The sequence below is a fragment of the Chionomys nivalis genome, chromosome 6 (assembly GCF_950005125.1).
Source record: "Chionomys nivalis chromosome 6, mChiNiv1.1, whole genome shotgun sequence".
NCBI lineage: Eukaryota > Metazoa > Chordata > Mammalia > Rodentia > Cricetidae > Chionomys > Chionomys nivalis.
The window spans coordinates 40,162,091-40,183,809 of record NC_080091.1 but is presented as its reverse complement, the minus strand read 5'-3'; the positions used below and the strand labels follow the sequence as shown (position 1 = coordinate 40,183,809).

At 53.1% G+C, this 21,719-nt stretch overlaps 1 protein-coding gene, 1 non-coding gene and 1 pseudogene across 6 annotated transcripts in view; all 3 read right to left on the bottom strand.

Moving 5' to 3' along the window:
- Window positions 1–14,309, bottom strand: part of Sh3bp2 (SH3 domain binding protein 2) — a 36,334-nt gene extending 22,025 nt beyond the window's left edge. The window contains exon 1 of one of the 5 annotated variants that reach the window (XM_057771818.1): window positions 14,246–14,309. Coding sequence is in view for 1 of the 5 variants with exons in the window: in XM_057771817.1 (XP_057627800.1) it covers window positions 7,221–7,225 (5 nt within the window). In the remaining 4 variants the exon portion in view is untranslated. Of the gene's footprint in view, window positions 1–3,944; window positions 4,024–6,157; window positions 6,193–7,220; window positions 7,313–14,245 lie in introns of those variants that run through there. The other 4 variants (XM_057771817.1, XM_057771819.1, XM_057771821.1 and 1 more) reach the window with 4 other exon arrangements.
- On the bottom strand, window positions 8,723–8,881 carry LOC130876662 (U1 spliceosomal RNA). The gene has a single exon (XR_009057319.1). It is a non-coding gene; the product is annotated as a U1 spliceosomal RNA (small nuclear RNA).
- Window positions 14,310–18,850: 4,541 nt separating the features above from the next.
- LOC130876632 (small nucleolar RNA SNORA70) lies at window positions 18,851–18,964 on the bottom strand (annotated as a pseudogene).
- Window positions 18,965–21,719: the final 2,755 nt, after the last annotated feature.

The following is a 21,719-nucleotide window of genomic DNA, read 5'->3' as shown; positions in this document are numbered from 1 at the left end:
TTCCAGCCTTCTATACACACAGACAGAACATTGTATACATAATAAATAAATAAATAAATATTAAAAAAAAAAAAAAGAATGACACCGGAGACCACATAAACACAAGAAACTGAAGCAAACGAGGCAGGCTCCCTCTATCAGCCTTGTGAAGACTTTTACCTTGGCTTTGGACCCGCGACTGCCAGAACTGTGAGGGGTAACCGTCTATTGTTTCCAGCTCTCTAGTGTGGAGGACTCCGTTAGTGCTGCCTCAGGAAGTGGGCCCAAATGGAGCCTTGCCAAAGTTCTTGATGGGATGCCCAGCAGCCTTGTACTTCGGTCTGACCCACTTCCTGATATGCCATGCCAGGAAGAGGCGAGAGCTGCAATGCTGCATCTGTCTCAGAGTGATGACCCGAAGCTCGCTTCCCTGGTTGCCATATCTCTCTGGAAGCCATTCGCAGCTCTCGTGAATGGGACACCATACTTGCCCAGACGCACCAAAACTGTTGGCATCTCTCCCACCCCCAGACCTGCTCTTCTTTGACTAAGTCAAGTTGTTTCAACCACAGAACAAAGGCTAAGCCAGCTACCTGGCCAAGGGGATGTGGTGAGACCACCATTTCCTGCCCTAGGGCCAGCTCTTCCCAACACCTACATTTTAAAGTTGAAAGCCACTTTCTTTGAGGCTAGAACTACTTAGGATCTCGCCCTTGCTCTGGAATCACATCATCAGCTCAGCCCTCCCTACCAGTGTCACCAAGTGTGACTCCAGCACTCCTCATGACTTGGGTCTCACTAAATCCCCAGGGGCTTAGGAGATGGAGGACAAACAGTTAGGAAATGGGCTTAGGCCATACACAAGGGCACATCTCTCGTGTAGCTATAACTAGCACATCCCTGAGCCCAGAATGTGACTCAGAACTAAACTGATGGACACAAGAGCTTTCATAGAACTGATATCCATCTTGGCTGTAGCCAAGGATCACTGATGTCTTGGGCCTTGACTGGGTGAGACCAGCTGCAAGACTGGGCCAGGGAGCTAGGCCTCTAGCCCACAGCAGAGCACTAAAGGAGGCTCACTATGTCTTTATGTCCTAGGATGTCCGTCCAGGGCCTTCCTTTCCCAGGATCATTGCTCCTAATAAAGGTGCCTGAGCTGGGTGGTGGCATGTCTCCTGTGCTGAGGGCAAGCTGGGAGTGATGAGGTCCAGGGCTCTGGGAGGTCCCCAAACTTGATGCAGCGTCTGCTCTGACCAGAAGGGGGCAGCACACTGGCTTCAAGGAGGATGCCTGGGGAAGAGTTCCATGATGATGATGACAACCAGGCCCAATGTGGTGAGGGTGGGTGGGGTTGGGGAGAATGACAGGGGCAAAGGCTCCAGGAAACGCAGGCTGGCGTGATGCCTGCAGCAAGCCTGCTCTCTTGCCTCAAACCACAAGCCAGCAGAGGCGTTTCAGGATTCACACTTCAGTTCATCACAAATACTGACAAGTTTCCACCTTTTAATTGCTTGAGAAAAAAACTTTCTAGAGTGCTGACGTAGAGGCCAGGTCCACCCCCGGGTTCCTGGCACCTCACCCACAACTGTGCCCAGAAGATGGTCATGGTCCATGGCTCAGAGAAGCTCGTTACTCCCCACCCAATGCAGCCAGCCTGGGCATTCCAATGGCCTAGGCCTTGCAATAAACATTGGGAGCTGCCCCCTGAGACTGGAACCCAGTTCTGAGTACGCCACCTAGAGAGCATCTCTCTGCCTAAGTGACCACTGTGAACAGGCTGGTTCAGTAGTTAGGCAGCAGATTCATGAGGGGCAGCTCTGGTTCCATCCCCTCCTCCGAGACTTGTACTCACTCTGAACCTCAGTTTCCTTGCCTGGGGAATGGGTCCCAGAGATCCTGTGTGGGCCATACGATGAGGTGATAGACAGGCTTACTCCGGGATGCTAGGACTCCCCTGGTAACACCTTGATCAGTCACACTGGAATTGGGGAAGTGTCAGAGGAGTGCTTTGGAAAAGGCCCTGCTCGACACCAGGCAAGGCTTTCCCATCGCATTCTCACAGGTCTGGTAGATGGTCCATCATTCCCAGCTGAACTGCATCCCCACAGTGACAGAATCTGATCCAAACCGGATTCCGTCCTATCTCCACACAGAGCAATGCTGCCCGCCAAACTTCCCAAGGTCCCATGCCCAGACCACTGTCCCTTCTGAAGGACATCTTCCAGTTCCTCACAGTCTGGTTTCCTTTGGATTCCTCCCCTCAGTGCTCTTGGGTGCAGGGATCTCTCTAAGTTCATCCTCTGCATGGCCATTGTCTGTCTAATGTTTGTCCAGGATGATGTCGCTATCAGATTTTCCTCAGAGGCCTTGTCTATGTCCCAGTAGCTGGTGCTCCAAAACTGCATGGCACTCAGTTCATGGTGTTCACTTGCCAAATGAAACCATCTAGACCAGTAATTCTCAACCTTTGGGGGGGTGTCACATGACCCTCTCACAGGGGTTGCATGTCAGATCTCCTGTATATCAGGTATTTACATTGCAACTCATAACAGTAGCAAAATTATAGTCACGAAGTAGCAATGAAAATAATTTTATGATTGGGGGGGTCACCTTATAACATGAGGAGCTGCATTAAAGGGTCACAGCAGTAGGAATGTTGAAAGCCACTGATCTTGACCCAAGTACCCACCTTCTCCATCTTAGGAGGGGGAAGAGGTTCTCATCAAATGAACGATGTCCTTGAAGCTATGCATCGTGGAGCAGGCACTAATTCTTCCCTGGGAGAGCTTTCCCTCACAGTATCTGTGTTGATAAAACAAGGAGAACATCTTGCTGGGACAGCAGGTGCTCATACCTTGCTCCTGAGCTTTCTGCCGATCCTCTGAAGGCCGCAGAATAGAGCCAGGGACAAATCTACCAATAACTTGTCAGCCAAAATATCCTCTGAGATCAGAGTCAAACTGACCACTGGTTGGACAAAGAATGCAACCAAAGGTAGGGCCTTCCCAGGTTCAGCCTGCTCTACCTCTCCAACTCCCAGCAGGTGAGAAGACAGAGCTCCCAGCCACCAGCCCCACTAGCCCCACCAGCCCCTCCCGGGGAAATCTATATCATAGCCCACAATGAAGCCAAAGTATGGGATGAGGAAGGCAGAGAGGATTCTGCTCACGCCTGGATGGGAGAGACCCGGGAATCTTTCTGTGTGCCGAGACTATTAACTTGGTGGCTCACAGATGCCTGTGCCACAGTTAATATTCTATCCTCTTCATGGAGGCACTGGGGTAGCCTGAAAGTCTCACAGTTCCAGGGCCCTAGAAGGCAAGGCTGCCAAGCTTTGTTCAGAGAAGCCCCAGGGCCCACCCCTAGACAGAAAGTCCACCCACCGTGAGGACAGCAGTGCCGGATCCCAGTCTCTGTAGACAAGGCGGGCTCTGAGTAGGAGGTCAGGGGCCTGGTGGTCACACCAGAAGACTCTGGCAAGAAAGCAGAACTCCGGGCCTCAGTTTCCTCCTCGAGAACTGAGAAGTCCCACGAGCTGTCTGGCTCGGCACGGAGGGTACAGGCTTCACCACAGTCGCAATGAAGCAAAGATGGGTGATCCCAAAGAGACGGAGTTCCCATCTCTCATGCTCAGTGTTACTCCCGCTCCTAAGGGAGGCATTCAGAGCACCCCTGTCTATGGGCAAATCCCACACCTGAACCCCAGGATCCAAGCCGGCATCACCCTCTATCTGGGTCTGCCTATTAATAACCTGTGGAAGTCACCTCCTCTGAGTCACATCCTTGTGACACCCATTCCACCAGACACAGTGACACACAACCCAGCATCAGGAAGCAATCTGAGGATCGCACAGTGTCTCAGAGAGAGGAAAGCTTATGCAAAGGCCTTGGGGTCAGGACGAGAGACGGCGCACACGCCTTCAGACATACAAGACTGAAGGGCCATGCTCAGGGCACCTTACCCGGCTGAGGTAGACAAGGTCTAAGCACTGGGGCCGAGGCACCAAGCAGGCCTACGCTCCAGTCCCATCTTTGTCCCTTGGTGCTAATGCAAGTCACTTACTGAGAACAGGACTCTGAGGACCAAACCAAAGGGCACACAAGGACTCCGTCACAGGCGCTTGGCCCAATACTAGTGCCAAATCCTTGGGGTGAGGGCACCCTGCTGAGCTCTTATTCCCAGCACTAGGGCACAGAGACAATAAGGGAACACAGTGGGCATATTGTGTGTGGCCACGAAATTCATCTGGGGGCTTGGGCAGGGGTGAAGTGAGGAAGGCAGTCAGAGATCCACCCCCATGGCTTCATGCCAGAGCCATGTGCAGAGGTCAAAGGTCAGCCCTGGCACTCTGAATGAGCACCTGATGTGTCCTGGTCTGGAGCCACCGTACCAGACCTCCCACAGTCTGGCCTATCTGTTGAGGACTCCCAGGATAGGTCTCCAGAGACACCAGCCCTGATCTCTGCGGTCGCGAGTGGCCGTGGCCTGCTCCAGCATCTGTTGCTCAACACTCTGGTATTTCTCATATCACATCGGCCTCCTCGGGCAACACAGAATCAACAGGCTCCCTGGATCTGCTCAGCCTGGATGCTTTCCAGTCCTCTATCCCAGTGAGTTTCAGTGCCCAGGGCCACCAAGGCCCTCATTCTTAGCTTCTTTGTACCCTATGGGTTCCTGAGGTTATTCTGGTAGGGCCCATTCAGGCTGAGTCAGCAGAACCCCCTCCCCCCACACCGCCTGCACACTCTCCACATGGGACCTTCGGGTCTGTCTTAATCCACAGATCTCTTCCCCATCCCCAGACATCACTATTTTTAAGCTGGTCCGAATTGTTTGATGTTGCTGCTTAATTTTTATTCTCTTAGTTTATTTTATTCCTTAGTCTCTTGGATTTTATCACTTTTTATTCCTTGGCTTTTGCTGTTTGTCCTCTATGATAGTGTGGTTCCTCACAGACACACACACATGCACGACAAGAACTCTACCACTCAGATCTACCTCCAAACCCCGTTTCTGTAGTGCAAAGTCTTGCTATGGTGTCCAGACGGCCCTGGACTCAACCCTCCTTAGTGGCACCCTCTGCAGCAAGCTACCCCTTAGGAAATTTTTAGGTCTCCTTTTAAGGTAACACTTTGCTCTCTCATTGGGTTCCTCTTGGAGTCAACAACACATCAAAGGTAGCATAGGTGATAGCCCAGAGCCTCTATTGGGGTCTCAGTAGGAAGAGGCCATGGGGAGCTGCGGTAATCAGATCTAGGTCTCAAGATGGATAGTCAGAGGAAAGAGAGAGAGAGACAGGGACAGGACAGAGGGAAGGGACTAGGGGACACACAGGAATGGCTGTGGAGAGGGACCAAAAGCAGGAAGGAGGTGGAGGCCAGACCCTGGCTTGCGGAACTGAGAACTGCTTGTTCCTCCTCATCTGGGAACCCAAGGCCTCAAAGGCCTGGTGGTGGACACCATGACTCACAGCCTATTGCTGGCTCCTGTCTCACCCTCCAGTGTGGGCCCAGCTGTCCTAGCCATTCCCAGACACCCTCACACTACCCCATTGTTCAGAGGCCTTTGTGGGCAGGAGAGGAACCCAGACCTGGCTTCTTCTCAGCACTTTGGTCTAGTCTTTGGCAGTCAGAAGAGGCCAGTCAGGGGGAAGGGAGGGTCTCCTCTCTACCCACCTAAGGCCCTACCTGTCTCGTTATGAGACCAGGCTTCCTACGCCCCACGCTCTCCTGCCTTGAGACACCCTGCCTCAGCATCAGCAGCAGGCAGCTGTTAAAGGTGACTGAGCTTGGCCTCAGGGTTCAAGGTCTTCACCCAGCACCCTGACATCCTAGCCACTTTCCCTCTGACCCTTGACCTCCTCATCCATCCTTTCTAAAACACTTTCACCTGGCCTCCCAACCCAGGTCAGATGCCCCATGTTCAGGCTGGTGACAGTGCCTTCAGGATCCTCAGGTGGGGAGGCTTCTGAAGACAGAGGGCCTCTAATGGCGTTTATGTCCCATCCATCGTTCCCTGAGCCTGATTCTTCAAGCCCTCCTGCAGTCTGAGTCCTTGACCACCACAGCCTCAGATCCATGTTAACCCCAAGTCCTGTGCTCTCCTGTGCACAGTCTCCCTGTTCCCAGTGTGGCAGTGCCTGGCCTTGTTACCTGTCCCCCATATTACCCTCACCCCGCTCCGGAAGCTCCCAGAAGTAAGGTGGCTTCTAGTGGTCAGCAGAGCTCAGGTCTAAGCGTCCACGTGGCAGTCTCTCTTCCTGGGTACAGACTGTCCGTAGGGGCTGAGGCACAGCTCTGTCAGTGCTGTGGACACAGCGTCAGGAAGTTAAGTCTGTCTCCTTCCTCCTGAGAGAGACCTAGCTGCCATCATCAGCAAAAAGAACTCCAGCCTGGGCTGTGTGCGGAGCAAGCTGGGCTGGGCAGAGCCTGAGCCACTAGCCCCAGTCCTCACCAAGTTTGCTCCCTGTCCAAGGGTCCCTCTGTGGCACCTTACCCCCTCCCTAGTTACTTTACCTCTGTCCCCCCACAAGCCTGCTTTTTCACCCACAGTCACATTGCTCCCCAGTTTCCTCAGAGGCTACTGCCGTAGGGTGGGGAGATTGAGATGGTCTCCAGACCCCAAAGTGAGTTTTGTTTTCCCAGTCTTTGAGACAGGGTCTCACTATGTAGCCTCAGCTAACCTACAACTTGCTCTGTAAGCCATATTGGTTGCAAGGTTGTAGCCATCCTCCTGCTTCTGACTTCCAAGTGCTAGGGACGTAGCATCATGCCCATCTCAACGCGATCCTTAAAAACACAAACCAAAGGACTCCCTGAGGAGATGGCTCAGTCAGCCAAGCACTGTCCACACAAGCATGAAGGCATGAATTCAGATCCTCAGCCACCCACGTGAAAAACTAGGTGAGGTGGTGCACAACTGTGATCCCGCACTGGAGGGCGGACAGAGACAGGGGGATTACAAGGCCTGACTTGCCAAGCTCCAGCCCAGTGAGAGACTCTGTCTCAAGAAATAAGGTAGAAAATGACAGAGAAAGACACCCAGCGCCAACCTTGGCCTCCACATCCATGTACACAAATGTACACATGGGTTTCCCTACAAAAATATAAAGACACAAGCAAACATACATACAAGAATACACACACCTCAGTGCTCCCAGGACCCACACTGGCCAGTACCATTCCTTTCTCCCACTTCTGACCAGCAATCATTTCCTGCCCCCACTCCACAAGGGTACCTCATGTACCATTGGCGGTCCTGAGTGGGCTGAGGCCTGGGCCTGGAGTGGATCTCTTCCTGTGTCTCTGGACCCCAACCCAGGCTGCTCCCTTAATGCCCAGCAGAAAGAACCTTGATTGTGGAAGGGATGTCTGAGGCAGGGCCCAGAGGTGGGGACAGGGGAATGGCCTTTCTCAACCCTCTTCCTCTTCAGGCAACTTCCTGTCTCCAGAGTGGGCACAGCCACCGCCAACCACAGCACTTCACCCTCCTGGTGACATCTTTGAGAAAATGAGAAGATTGGTGTCAGAGATTGAACTTTCCTGAAGCTGGGGGTCTCAGGACTGAGCTCTGTCCAGTGGACGCAATGGCAGACTTTACAGCAGGCAAAACCAGGGCCAGGCCCTCTAGTCAGAGCACCTGCCTCAGGCCAGGCCCCACTTCCTTGAGCAGCCATAGCCTTGGGTCTGAGAGGGAAGGGCTCAGTTCTAGAGAAGCCTGGAAGGCCGGTTTGTTCCAGATGACTCCTGCCCTGGGGTTCCACCCCAGAGAAGCACCCTCTCTGTAGAAGTCCCAGCTCTGGCATGTGCTAGGCTCAAAAGCTGGAATGGGGTTCCCTGGAGCTGCGTACTCACCCCACTGGTAGAATTGGACAGACAAGCAATAAGATTGGGCAGGAATTCCCAGGGAAGGTGGCCAGCCGGAAGCACAACATGAAGTCCTGAGACAGGGCGGGTGCAAGTCACAAGGTAGTGGGAGCTCTAGTTTCAGGCCAAGGCCTGACTCTCAGCACCATTATCTCTAGTGAGTGGGAACCCTGGAGAGCCTGACACCAACTATAGAGGTCCTCAGGTCCTGCACAGATCAGGTTCCCATTGGGTCACTGCTATGTATCCCAACCCATCATACACGCCATGAGGCTAGACCTTTTACGCCTGCGCTATACAGAGCACGAAGGACCCCAGCTCACACAGCATGGTCTGATAGAAGCTATCTGAACCAACCCAACCCCAGGAGGCCATTAATAGGTTTCTAGAGATTTCTGATAAAAGAAGGTAATGGCAACAAGGAGCTGAATCCCTTACTCCACCATGGTCAGACCCAGGCAGTTGGCCTCGGATCTGCCTGTCCGGGTCAGGCCCCAACACTGTTTGGGGTCAATGTCAATCACTTCCCTCTTCCAGAAAGGAGCTCCCTTTCCTGGATTCAAATGGGTGTGTGTGTGGGGGAGCAGACAGGGTCAAAGGGCTGCTTCTGCTGTGCCTCTTCCTGCTCAGTGTCTGACACTGTGCTTTCTAGGGCTGAGCTCCCCAAATCTGCCAGCTCAGGATTCCAGGCTAGCTTTTCCAGATGCCAGCTCACCCCACTCTCCTAATGGCTGCAAATCCCACCTTCCCCCGGGGTCTCTTACAGGTCCCAGTTCTTGGGGTCAGCACCTAAGAAGCCTCTGGCAAGCAGCTTATGGGAGACTTCAATTTTGGCCTCAATGTATATCTTTTTCTTCTTTTTATTTTTTTAAGACGAGAGCATGAACATGATCTATCACCCACTACCACAAATTATGAAGTCCCTACATTTGGGGAAGCTGCAAGGGTCAGCACATCTAAAGGACAATGGATAAGCCTTGCCCCGGGAAAACCACCTTCGTGATCACGGTACCTCCCCTACCAGGGACAGTCAATGTGTGTTTCTGAGCAGGCGCCGGCACAGAGAAGGGCACTGTTTAAGTTTAGGGTAGGGCCACATGGTTGTTCGGAGCTTGGCAACTGTTCTTTATACCAGAAAGAAGTCCCTGCCGAGCCAGGCGGTGGTGGTGCACACCTTTAGTCCCAGCACTTAGAGGCAGAGACAGGTGGACCTCTGTAAGTTCAAAGTCAGCCTGAACTACAGAGTGAATTCCAGACAGCCAGGGATGCACAGAGAAAACCCGTCTTAAAAAAAAAAAAAAAAGCCCCTTGTCTCCCAACCTGTCCTGCTACTGACTGAGACCAGGCTTAGGAGTGGCTGGGTCCCTGAGGCTGAATGTCAGATAGTGGCCATAGGAGGGGTTGTGGCAGAAACCAGAGAGCTTTGTGAGAGGCCCCAGCACAAGAACCCACTGCTGTCTGGGTGGAAACTCTGCCAGCCTAGGTGGCACAGCTTCCAGGATGACAGGGCTGTGTTTGTCTTCAGCGCTCAATGGAGAGTTGAGTGTAGGTGAGAGGAGGTGCAGACTAACTTCAAAGAACCTGGCAGAATCCTGCACCACCACTGCCAGCAGCTGCCCAACCCAGCCAGCCTGCAGGAACTGCCCTGCTCAGGAAGGCCCTGTACCTCTCACTTTGAGGCCAACACACAGAGTCCCCTATTGCATGAGTTCCTGATCAGGGGGTGGACAGATAGGTCATGGCGACACAGTTATGAGGAGGCACATGGCTCAGGAGCAGGGCAGGCAAGAGGACCCCTTGATCATTTTTTTTTTTTTTTTTTTTTTTTTGGTTTTTCGAGACAGGGTTTCTCTGTGGTTTTGGAGACTGTCCTGGAACTAGCTCTGTAGACCAGGCTGGTCTCGAACTCACAGAGATCCGCCTGCCTCTGCCTCCCAAGTGCTGGGATTAAAGGCGTGCGCCACCACCGCCCAGCCTGATCATTGTTAATTATGTCTTTAACAACAGTTCCTTCTCAGAGAGCATGGTGGGATGGGCCAGACACTGAGGTACTGCTTCTCCCTGCAATACTTGTCCTCACACCTGTGGGCCTGACCATTCCTATGGCCCAGGCTTGGCTTTGGGTCCAGTATGGAGAGCACACAGCACGTGAGGGAAGGACATTAGTTCAGATAAGCAGCCCTCTGAAAAGGAGTCTGCCAATGTCACAGAGGCAGGGAACAGGATGGAGTGGCAATTCCCAGGTCCCTCCCCTCCATTCAGGTATCAAATGAAGTGTGAGTGCTGCTCTAGGCTTTCAAAGCTATGAGGCAAAGCTGAAACCCAGCCCAGCATTCTAGGCCCCCAGACTAGCCCTGGCCTCCTCCCATCCTGTGTAGTAGGCAGCTGTAAGGGCTTGGCCATCTCCTTACCTGCCTCAGCATGGTGGGTAGGGTCATAGCGAAAGCCCAGGTATGGGGACAAGTGTATTGCTTCTTTTTGATATACTTTTTTTATATACCTTTTTGTTTTGTTTTGTTTTTTTCATGACAGGGTTCCTCTGTGTCCTGTCTCCACTCTGTAGACCAGGTTGGCCTCAAACTAAGAGACTCATCTGCCTCTGCCTCCCGAGTGCTGGGATCAAAGGTGTGCACCATCACTACCCAGCCAGAGACAGCTGTCCTTCCAATACCACAGAACAGATTATAATACCCTGAGGTCCAGACTAGAGAAACCCCCAAAATAGACCTGTTGACTGTTCAGGGACAAGAGCATGAATCCCCACCTCAGGCCTGAGGACGTTGCCTTGAAAGGGCATCTCGGAGGCCTGTAACACTTGAAGTTTGAGGGAATTCTCATTTAAATATCCCCTGAGCCAATCCTGATGTAATCCCATTTCACAGGGAAGGTGCCGAAGCCCAAAAACGCAAGCTGGACAAGGTTCTGTCACGGTTCTGTCTCGGTTCTCGTGACAACTCCACGCCTTTGGTGCTCAGCCTCTGCTCTGAGAACCCCAGGAAACCAGCCTGAGCTGGCTCAGCCCTGGGCCATGAGGGAGCCCAGCTCTGGTCATGGCATGCATAGCACCAACCTGGTAGATCCCAGGCCAACAACCACACCCCCTTCTGCAGGCTCAAGCAGGCAGACACCCTGCACCCAACTCAGCCACCTAAAGCAGGCATGTTTGGTTGTGGGCCACCCCGGCAAGCCTAGCCTGTGTGTGCAGTAAACGTGATTCACAGGGAAGCAGGCAACAGTTCTCGGAATCGGATTTTGACCCTTGAGCACGGGAGTGTATGCCAGTAGGTGCCTGTTAGCTGACCTCTCCAGGTGACTGCCCCAAATAATCAAGCCAACACTGTTCCTGGAAGCCAGCTAGCAAAAATCACTCAGGTATGCCTGGAACCATCCGCGGCCAGTTCATGGGGATCAAGGAGTTGCCTCTGGATCCTGGGGCCAGTGATTACAACACGGAGCAACAGGAAGTCCAAACATTTGGTGTTGGAACCTCAGAAGTCAGGGTGAAGAAGACAAAGGTATCTGGGAAGGCTTCTGGGCTCCCATGATGACCCTCAACCTGAAGACCAGGTGGTTTTCTGTCTCGCTCCTATTTTCCCTGTGGTTCATGGGTAGGGATGGGGGTGGGGGACTGACACTGAGCCCAGGCCCAGTCACGTGACTCTGTACCTGCTTGTTGCTTTACAGAACAGAAAAGCGAGAGTTGAGAAGTATATTTTGGAGCTGGAGAGGTGCCTTAGAGGTTAAGAGCACTGACTGTTCTTCCAGAGGACTCAGGTTCAAGTCCCAGCACCCGCATGGTAGCTCACAACTGTCTGTAACTTCAGTTCCAGGGGATCCAACCTCACACAGAGGTACGTGCGGGCAAAACATCAATGTACATAAAACAAATAAATCATTAACTTAAAAAAAAATTATAGCCGGGTGGTGGTGGTACATGCCTTTAATCCCAGCGTGGGGAGGCAGAGAATCTCTGTGAGTTCAAGGTCAGCCTGGTCTACAGAGCTAGTTCCTGGAGAGCCAGGCCTGTTATACAGAGAAATCCTGTCTCAAAACAAAACAAACAAAAAAAACCCAAATAAACAAAAAACTAAGTATAATTTGCCTGGAGGCCCAGGGTCCTGGTCATGGCAGCAGGCAGCAGTATTTCTCTGGGCTTCAGCTTCATTGCCCCCTAGGCACTGGCTGACGGGCAGTGAGGGAGGTGGAAGGAGAGCCTGGAAGGTTCCCACAGCTCCTAGGCACCCCACTCATGGAACCATCTCCAGTGCATTCCTTGAGTGCCCAGACAGCACCATGGAGGACTCCTGAGGCCCAGCGGGTACTTATCTCCTAACTCTCAGAGGCAGTCTCTCAGGGTTGGAGAGCGTGCTTTCTTGCTCTCCAGACTTCTCCCTGCTCTCACCATGCCTGGCACACACAGGGCACTTAGGTCAATGACCTCCCTGGCGTGTCTGTCCCTACCTAACAGTTACGTGTCCAGCCCATAAGCCTTGCCTTCCTGGCCTTAAGTTCCCCATCTTCTCTGCCCGGGCTGCCCACTTCCCCTGCCAAGCAGGGTTAGAATAGAACCCTACATTTCTCTGCCCAGGGAATACGGAGGACATGAACCAGCCAGGCGATGACAGGAAGGCCTGTCAGAATCTCTGACCCTTGGTCCCCTCATAATGGAGCTTTGAGGACAGAACCCACACTGGCCAGTCCTTGTAGACACAGGTGTTTGCCCGCAAGACCAATGCAGGCAGGAACCTGGAAACCTGTCCTTTGCCCCAGGCCTCTCCAGGCCTGACCTCGCCCAACCTCAACCACAAGCACACACAGAGGAAGCACTCCCAGGATCTGAATATCAGCTACACACCACTAGCAGACAACGGGCACTCATAACCACCCTTGGGTAGAAAGTGTTCCCAGTCCTGTTACAGATGTCGTGGAGGTTCAGCAACAGGAAACGCCTGACAAGTATCATGTAGCTGGATTTGAACCCAGGACCTCAGCCTGAGTTTATGCTCTTCCTTCTGCCCCTGTATGACTAAAGCAGGTAATTTTGACTCTCTGAATCGCCTGGGCTTCCTATCCGTGGGCACACGCATCCATACGGGGGTAACGAGACTCTGGGGGCTGACTCAGCCCTCCACTTCCTCTATCCATGTGAATAGAAGGGGTCTACCTGTCTTCCCTCTGTCTCTCTTAGCCCAGCCTCCTGAGTGGGGGGCTTCTGTATAACTCTATGGGGGATACCCCCAAAGGGCTAGACTCTTTGTGTTCCTCTTTTGCCAGATGGCTTTGCCCATCAGAAACTACCCTTTTAGTTTGTCCCCTCTGCCAGGGTCTGTTTCCATCCAGAACCCAGGACCAGGTCCCTGAGAGACAGGGCATGGGAAGGAGGTGGACAGGTCTGTGGTTCTCATCTTCTTGAGGCCACTGCTGGGACCCAGGAGTGAAGAGCTGGATCTGAGGCCCTGGACTGGGCTTCCCTGCCAGGAAAAGAACACAGTTCAGCTCCTCCTCTGGTCCAGAAGGACCTAAGCCACTGAGTGAGGTCTGGCACTCAGCTAGGCCATACAGAGTTGGCACAGGGACCTGAACCCATGTTCCTGCTCCCAGCCCAGGACCTAACCCCTGGACCCATTCTGTTGTGAAACAATTCTGTGCTTCTCCCCATTGATCCAGCAGGTGACAGTTCCAGAGCAGCTTCAAGTGGGATTTCATGCCAGAGGTCCCACACAGTGCCCCAGCCAGGGTGGTGTCTCAGGACGGCTTACTGGGGTCACATGTCTAGGCGGTACAGAGCCACCAGTGTCAAGCAAAGAACAAACAGATGGGCAAACAGGGAGCAGCAGGCGCTCAGGGTCACGAGAGGGGACAGAAGGAATTGGCTCCAACAGGGGTTTCAACCGATTAACAGCCAAGGCGCAGGGCTGCAGGAAGGGTGGGCTGCAGGGCGGAGGTGGAGACCCACATGTCGGCTAACCTACAACTCTCGACCACTCTTCCATTCTCTCAGAGAGTCACTCTTCCTCAAGATCTGAAAACTCCCCACACCCCACCACTCATGCTTCTGTCAGCGTGAATCAGCTCTAACAGGTGGCTTTTCTCTCAAACTTCTCTGACGGAAGAAAAGTTTGTAGTACCGGGAGGGAATGGAAGAAAATTAGCCTTTTGAGTCTTGGAAGCCCCTCTAGATGGGCCCTGTAGCGGGTGCCAGAGGAGCCGAAGGGACACAGGACACCACTTCACCTCCTGGACTGAACCTCCCAGATCTAGGACCAAGACGCCGCCGCTGTTTACCCCACTCCCACCCCACGGCGGGACACAGGTTCAAAGGAGCCAGGAAGGTCTCTGAGACACAACTGCGCCGCCCATGTCCATGTCCCGTCCCGAGACCCATGCAGTGCCTTACCCGCCGGTTCCCAGCCCACGGGCTCTGCGTCCGGGAGGCGGATCCCTGCTCTGCTGCCCAGCTTTGCGGCGGGCTGACCCGGCAGTCAGGCGCTCCGGCATAGGCCCCGCCTCCTAGTTGCCCCCCCCCCCCGACACACAACCCTCCTCCCCGCGCTGCCAGTCCCCTCCCAGGTTCAGGTCCCGCCCACGCCCTTTCACTTCGCCCCACCCTGGACTTGTTTCTCTTGCTTCTCAACTTGTTCCCTCCCCTTCTCTGGCAACGTAGTACAGTACAGTGCAGGCTATGGCAGCGCAAGAGATTGGTTGGTGTACTAAGATGCGGGGTTTGTAACCAGCAAACTGTAGATGCTCGCTAGATCTAGGTAAATGACCACACACACACACACCCCTTCTATCTGGTGGCCTCCTTCAGAATCTGTCTTCTGGCTGCAAACTTGCTGGGTGGGTCTGACTCAAATCCAGGCACCAGGGAAGGACACCTGGTCACCTGGCCACCTGGTCATTAACCCCTCAGAGTCATGGAGGGTTTGCTGGGAACCTCTGGAGTCTTACTGGGGACTTTTCAGCTATGGCCGGTGCTGGGTTCCAGTGCTGAAGTCAAGGACACAAGATCCCCTGTGCACAGTCACTAAGGACTTTGACTCAGCCCATTTGGCCCATCTGTAGACCTGAAGGACCCCATTTAAGGGGCAGGGACCTGGAGAGGGGTGGTTTCCTCGGAGGAGATGACTTCCTGAGGGAGCCCTGAGACCAGGCTGGAATGTGAACCTGGAGTGGAGCCAGGCTTGAGAAAAGTGGAACCTTCCAAAGAGAAGGCTCACTGCTTGGGGGTCAGAGAGGGAATTATCCCCAAGGGAACTGACTCAAGGTCCTAGATTCAGAAGCTACGGGCCAAGGGAGGACAGCCTCTAACTGGGGGCCAAAGGGAGCTGCCCAGGTGTGGGGGACCCAGCAGCTGCAGAGACAGGGGCTCCGCTGGCTGCTCCAGACCAGGCTGAGGCTGGAGGAGCTGTGTATGAGTCATTCACCCTGAGCTGTGGGGGACTTGGGGAACAGTCAGACCTTGGAGGGGGGGTTGTGGCTGCACAAATGTGGGTCACCCCTCTGTCCACCTGTTCCAGGGCTGCTCAGGTCCAAAGGGCCTATGCTTAGCCCCTCCACTTAGCTCTTCGATGTGAGGCATCCTTGCAGGCAGAGAGGTTACTGGGTGTAGGGGAAGTGGCAGAGGCCATAAAATTAGATGGCTGAGCATCGAGACCAAATATAGAGAGGCTGGTGCCCAATAGGAAAATGCCAGAAAACCTGGAGAAGTTTCAGCCAACAGGGCGCTGAGTTTTCCACTGGTGATGGGATGCGGTCCACCCGCCAGGTAACTGAGAGAGGAGCAGGAACTGTGCCCAGAATCCTGGCCCTTCGGCCCTCAGATACACACTCATTACTCCTGTCTCTGGCCCCAGGGCTCACACTGCTTACCCACAGCTTAGTGCTCATGGATCCGAGTGGTAAGGAGGCAGGCCAGGTGCTGACTGGCTAAGACGCCCACCCTCTGGGGTACCCATCATGCCCCCATCTCTGGATGCCCAGGTATCACTTCTGAGTAGCTGAAGCTGCCTGTGACCCTCTGCTCACCCTGGGTTGCTTCACCTCCTGTAGAGAAGGCTATGGGCAGAGCACTGGGCTGTTTGGCCCCGAATTCTGCACTTTCAGCCCTGTCTCTGTCCTCTGATGTCCCAATCTCACACAGTTGCCTCACTCCTAAGACTTGGCTCAGGCTTAGACGTGGCTAGACACATCCATCCCTGGTGTCAAGTTCAGTTAATCAGATGCATGAGTCCATAAAGGACCCTGCTTGGCACTGAAATGATTCACAGCAAATCCTGACCCACATAGCTAATAGGAAAATGGACATCGATGTCATTGGGTCACAGTGTAGCTCTTATCTCCAGAGCTGAAGAAGGGACAGAGATCAGTAAGGAAGTAGAGCAAAGACAGACATTGGTGCCACCTGCAGGAACCTGACTGAAGGCAGAGGCAGGATTGGCTTCCAGATACCGAGTTCAGAAAAGACAGACCCAGGCGCACAGAGAATAGCCATAGAAATGTAGTTCAGGGGAGGCCTGAGGAGCTGGGCACACAGAATTCCCAACCAGAGCTGAAAAGATGGGAGGGTGTGCAGGACAGACCCCAGGCTTCCGTGAGCAGAAGGGAGGCAAAGCCTCCTCACCAGCCATAAAGAGGGGGAAGCAGGCTCTGCAAAGCCCATGCGTAGTGAGCCATCCTCCTGCGTGCCTATCCCTCGCCTGCTGAGGGCCATGCTGCTGGTCTGGTGGGCTCTTCTAGGACCCAGAATATGCACGGACAACTGCAGTCTGGCAAAGGTGCAGGATCATGCAAGGGCCGAGACCAGGCTGGAGGTCAGGGTGGGTCATAGACTGTCCTCTAAGGTTCTCAACCTGTGGATCACGACTCTTTGAGATCACATATCAGATATTTACATTACAATTCGTGACAGTAACAAAGCTAAGGTTGTAAAGTAACAACAAAACGATTTTATGGTCGGGGTCCCCCATACATGAGGAACTGTATTAAAGGGTCGCAGCGCTAGGAAGGTTGAGAACACCTGCTCTAAAGCAAAGTTGCCGGGCCATCCTCTTCCTGGCCACTGGAGACCACCTTAGCAGCTCACCTGGCAACCCCTTATCCCAGAACTTCTTTCCCCAGCCAGGCAAGGGTCCCTTTTGTTCCCTGTCCTCACACCCCACATCCTGTCTGTACTTCTGTCTATCTGGTGGTCCGACTTGCTTGTTCCCAGTACACGGCCCTTGCCAACCCTCAGCTTACTTCTTCCTCTCTCCACCGACCTGCTCTTCCCTAGGGGAATCTGTTATGCTCTCTCCTCAGAGTTCCCCATAGCCTGTCATCTTCCCAGAGCTGAGACCCTGTCCTTAGGTGAGCCCAAGCCTCCCCAGCCCCACTGGCCCTCCTGGGAGCCTCCGTTCACTGCTCCCACTCCGAGTGGTCACACACTCTTGCTGTTCTTCCAACATTCCAGGCACACTCCCAGCTCAGAGCCTTTGCCCCTGCTAGTTCCTCTAAGCTCACTCTTTCTCCACACACATGGAATAATAATAATAATAGTAGTAAAAAAATAATTCTTTAGCTGAAAACAAGAAAGTTCTTTCCTTACTTCTCTCTCTCTCTGGGGGGGGGGGCACTTGCATGCATGGAGAGGCCACAGGTCAATGTCAAGTGCCTTCCTCAGAAGTTTGCCGTATTTTATGAGACGGGGGTCTCTCAGTGAATATATAGCTTACCAGTTCAGTTAATCTAGTAGCCAACAAATTATAGGGATCCCCTGTTCCCACCTGTCCCCCAAAACTGGGATTACAGGTATCTGCCACTGCACACAACACAGGATCTGAACTGAAGTCCTCATGCTGGCATGGCTGGGCCATCTCCCTGGCCCTCCTTGACTCCTCCAAAATTTGTCCATCCCCTCACGTCCCTTTCTCTTCCCAGGTCCTGTGAACTCCAACATGTGACATGACCAGACTTCCTTTAGGATGTCGTCTTACTAGGGCGAGACCTTGCTCGCCTCGGTCACTGCTGTGTTCCCAGGTGCTCATCCTCTTCCTGGATTAAAGTAGATGCTTAATAAATGTCTGGTGAACAAGTAGACAAAGCCGGCGGAGAACGTGTTCCAGGGAAGGGCCCACTTGACCAATCATGTTCCGAGGAAACATTAGGCCTGCTTGACCAATCAGGTTCCTGTGTCTGAGGAAACATTAGGCCAACTTTCTCATTTCTATCCCTAGGAATGTCACTGTTGATTTTAACAAGCACCTCACAGCAAGGCTGCTTCCCCTTGGCAGGCCTGGTTCTGGGTGACAGCAGAAGGCAGGGCAATCCACAGACCAAAGCATTGAGGGTGGGCATGGAAGGGATTCTCAGGACCTGGGAACCTTGGGATGGAGTCAACTCAGGCTAGAATCTCACTGGGAAGAGGTGTATGGGAGGGAGGGTTGGTCTCAAACAGACTTGGAGACATCAGGCAGACCCTGAGGGCAAGGCTGAGGCTGCTGGGAGACTGGCCTAAGAGCACACCTGGCAGGAAAGCAGGCAGGGTAGGAGCAGTCTTACTGGGTTCTGGGTCTCGTCTTTTTTTTTTTTTTTAGACTGGATGTGACATTTACTACTGAACATGATTTGGCAAGGTACAGGAGAACACTGTGAAAGCCCTCAGGAGTGTAGGGCTCGCCACTTGTCCAGGGGACCACAATTAGGGATGTATTTGACCCCTCAGCCATCAGGAATGAGTCGCTTCTCAGCAACCATGTCTTCAGGTTCATCTGCATTAAACTTAGTAAAGCCCCATTTCTTTGAGATGTGGATCTTCTGGCGGCCAGGGAACTTGAACTTGGCTCTATGAAGAGCCTCAATAACATGTTCCTTATTCTGCAGCTTGGTGCAGAAGGACATGATGACCTGGCCAAGGTGAACTCTGGCCACTGTGCCCTGGGGCTTCTTAAAGGCACCACGCATACCTGTCTGGAACCTACATTGGTAGCAGCATTGAGATCAGAGACTTGAATAAGTGCCAGAACGTTGTCTGCAAGGTCCCTTAGGGCAACCCATATAGGTAACAGGCTCCGTACACTACCAATGAGGCTGCTGTTTGCAACCACTGCATACTGGGTCTCGTCTTATCTAGGGCCAGAGCCTGTGGCTCTCTCACACTGGCCTGGCTCAAGGAGACAGGATGTGTTCTCCTTTGCTGGCATGAGAAAAGCATCAAGGTAGAGGTAGGGGCAGAGGGTGGGTAGTGAGTGGCTGAAGGGACTTTTACATGCTAACTTGTAGATGGTGTGGGCACATGCAGGGCCTTGATACAGGTCTGGGACATACTCCAAGCTACGGTTCTTACAGGCTCTTCTCTATTGTGCCAGTCTTCTGTGTGCCCTGGGAGAGCCAGCTAAGCATCCCTGCACAGGAGGTCTCTCCAGGCTGCCATGCCACGCCCACATGCGTACGTCCCTTTCAGCTTTTACCACACCCTGCAGGGTAGGGCTCTGCCAGTCAACACAGGGTCCTGCTCACCTGGCCCCAACCTGTGAGCATCTGACCAAGCATCCGCTATCTTTTCTGCCTGCCGGCCAGGCCAGGCTTCTTGGCCAGTCAGAGAGCAGATGAAGTTGGAGGAGGCTTCTTGAAGATAGCAGGACCCAGCTGGACCAGACCTGGGAGGGCTTTCTTGGTGAAGATGCAGTGTTGGACAGAGGATGGGGCCAGGGCCACAGCCAGGTGGAAGAGCCTGTGAGCACCCCGGAGTCTCCTTTCCTTTCACGGACCTACCTGCTCACGGCTGCCTGACTTTGGTGACAAGACCAGCGTGGTTCTGGCTTTGCCCGCTGAAAAGTTTATCTGAATCAGTTTTCGATCTAGAACACCGTAAAACCTCACCTAGTTGAAAACCCTATTTAAAAACACAAACCCCGTGAGCGGCAGACCCTGGCCTCATGCGTACTGATGCTTCTATTTTTACTCTCCAAACATGCTCTCAGCCCCCGGAGCCCGATTTGGAACTTGAAAGCAGCCTGTGCTATTCTGGGTTCCACTTCCGGGCTTGGTAGGGTGATGGAGGCGGTGTTTGTCCACACAGACACTGCTCTGCCCTCTGCCCTCCCCGCACCCCACCTCTGGTCTCCTCCAGCCCTCTTTTATCCACATGACCTTCAGGAAAACGAAGGGGTCTGGAAGGGGAAGACCACAGGCTTGGGTAGGGAAGTTGTGGCTTTCCACAGTGTGTGGTTCCCCATTATCCCCAGAAAGGGTCACCAGTCACCTAAGCCAGTGTCAGGAGGGGTGGCCAGCCTTTCTCAACACTGGTCACTGAGACATGGGGTGAAAGTGGCACATGTGACTGTAAGGTCCTCCTTGACCAGAAGTGGAAGGAAAGGGGAAATAGATGAGCCTGGCCCAGGAGACTTGAGGGCTGTCCTGTCCATCCTCTAGGGCTGCCTCCCTGGTTCTGCCTAACGGAAATGAACGTGGGGCTCACCCAATCCCCTGCCCCTCCAGACCTGGCATGGGTTCTTCAGCACCAACCCAGCGTGGGCTGCTAGAGACTCATTTCTTTTCCCATTCTGCTCTTTTATCCTTAGACTTTGGTCTCCATTCCAACACTCAAGGGGCCTCAGGCCATGCTGGCCAGACCCAAGGCCTCTAGATACTACCCTGAGCACACCCCTCGCCCCATCTACCAACCTTGGGACATACGGCTGAACCGTCAATGCCATGGTTCCTACTGTGCCCATTCCTGTCAAGCTGCCCTGGAATCCTCCTATGCCACAGACCAGCCCCAACACACAGAGGAGGCCAAGGTCTCTGCTGGCCCTGCCCCTTCCCCTGACCTCCAGAGTGGCAGGACTGGAAGAGTGGCAGCTGTGACAAATAGACTCAGGCTCAGCCTTGGAGTCAACTTGAAAAGGACCCCCAGAGGGCTGGAGAGATGGCTCAGTGGTTAAGAGCATTGTCTGCTCTTCCAAAGGTCCTGAGTTCAATTCCCGACAACCACAGGGTGGCTCACAACCATCTGTAATGAGGTCTGGTGCCCTCTGCCCTCTGCTGGCGTGCAGACATGCACGCAGAAATACACATAGACAGAATATTGTATAAATAAATAAATAAATAAATAAATAAATAAATAAATAAGACCCCTAGACTCAGGCTCTGCTTTGACATTTGCCTGAAAAGGAACACCCTACCCCAGGGTGTGGCTTTTCCATCTCAAAAGGAAGTTTCCACAGAAGGCTAAGAGAGAGTGAGAGGTGCTCACTGGAGGTGGGGCTGAACCGGTCCTGTCCTGTAATAGCATGTTCCCAGTGATGCTCCCTCTCCAGTGGACATAAACTTAAGCTACTAAAATCCGTTTTCCTTATTTTAAACTCTTTGATTTTTTGTTTGTTTGTTTGTTTGTTTGTTTTTTGAGACAGGGTTTCTCTGTAGCTTTGGAGCCTTTCCTGGAACTAGCTCTTGTAGATCAGGCTGGCCTCAAACTCACAGACATCCGCCTGCCTCTGCCTCCCCAGTGCTGGGATTAAAGGCGTGCACCACCACCGTCCGGCTTATTTTAAACTCTTAAGAAGTGGCCACTGTGATTCCAGGGACACACTCTGCAGAAGCACAAAAATGAATTAGCCTGAGGCACAGTTTCGTATCAAGTTCTATTGTTTACCCAGGCCTGATGGTGTAATCACAATGCTTGAGATGCTGAGGCAGGAGGACTACCAAAGTTTGAGGCCAGCCTGGGCTACATAGTGAGTTCCAAGGCAGTCTGAGCCAGAATTTGAGAAGCCCCACAGTTGATAAGGCTCACAAACACAGCAGTTACCCTGCTCTCTGGTCCAGGAGCCACAGCTCAACTCTGCCCTTCTTTTGTTTATTTCATTTCCCTGCTCCTAAAGGACACTCTC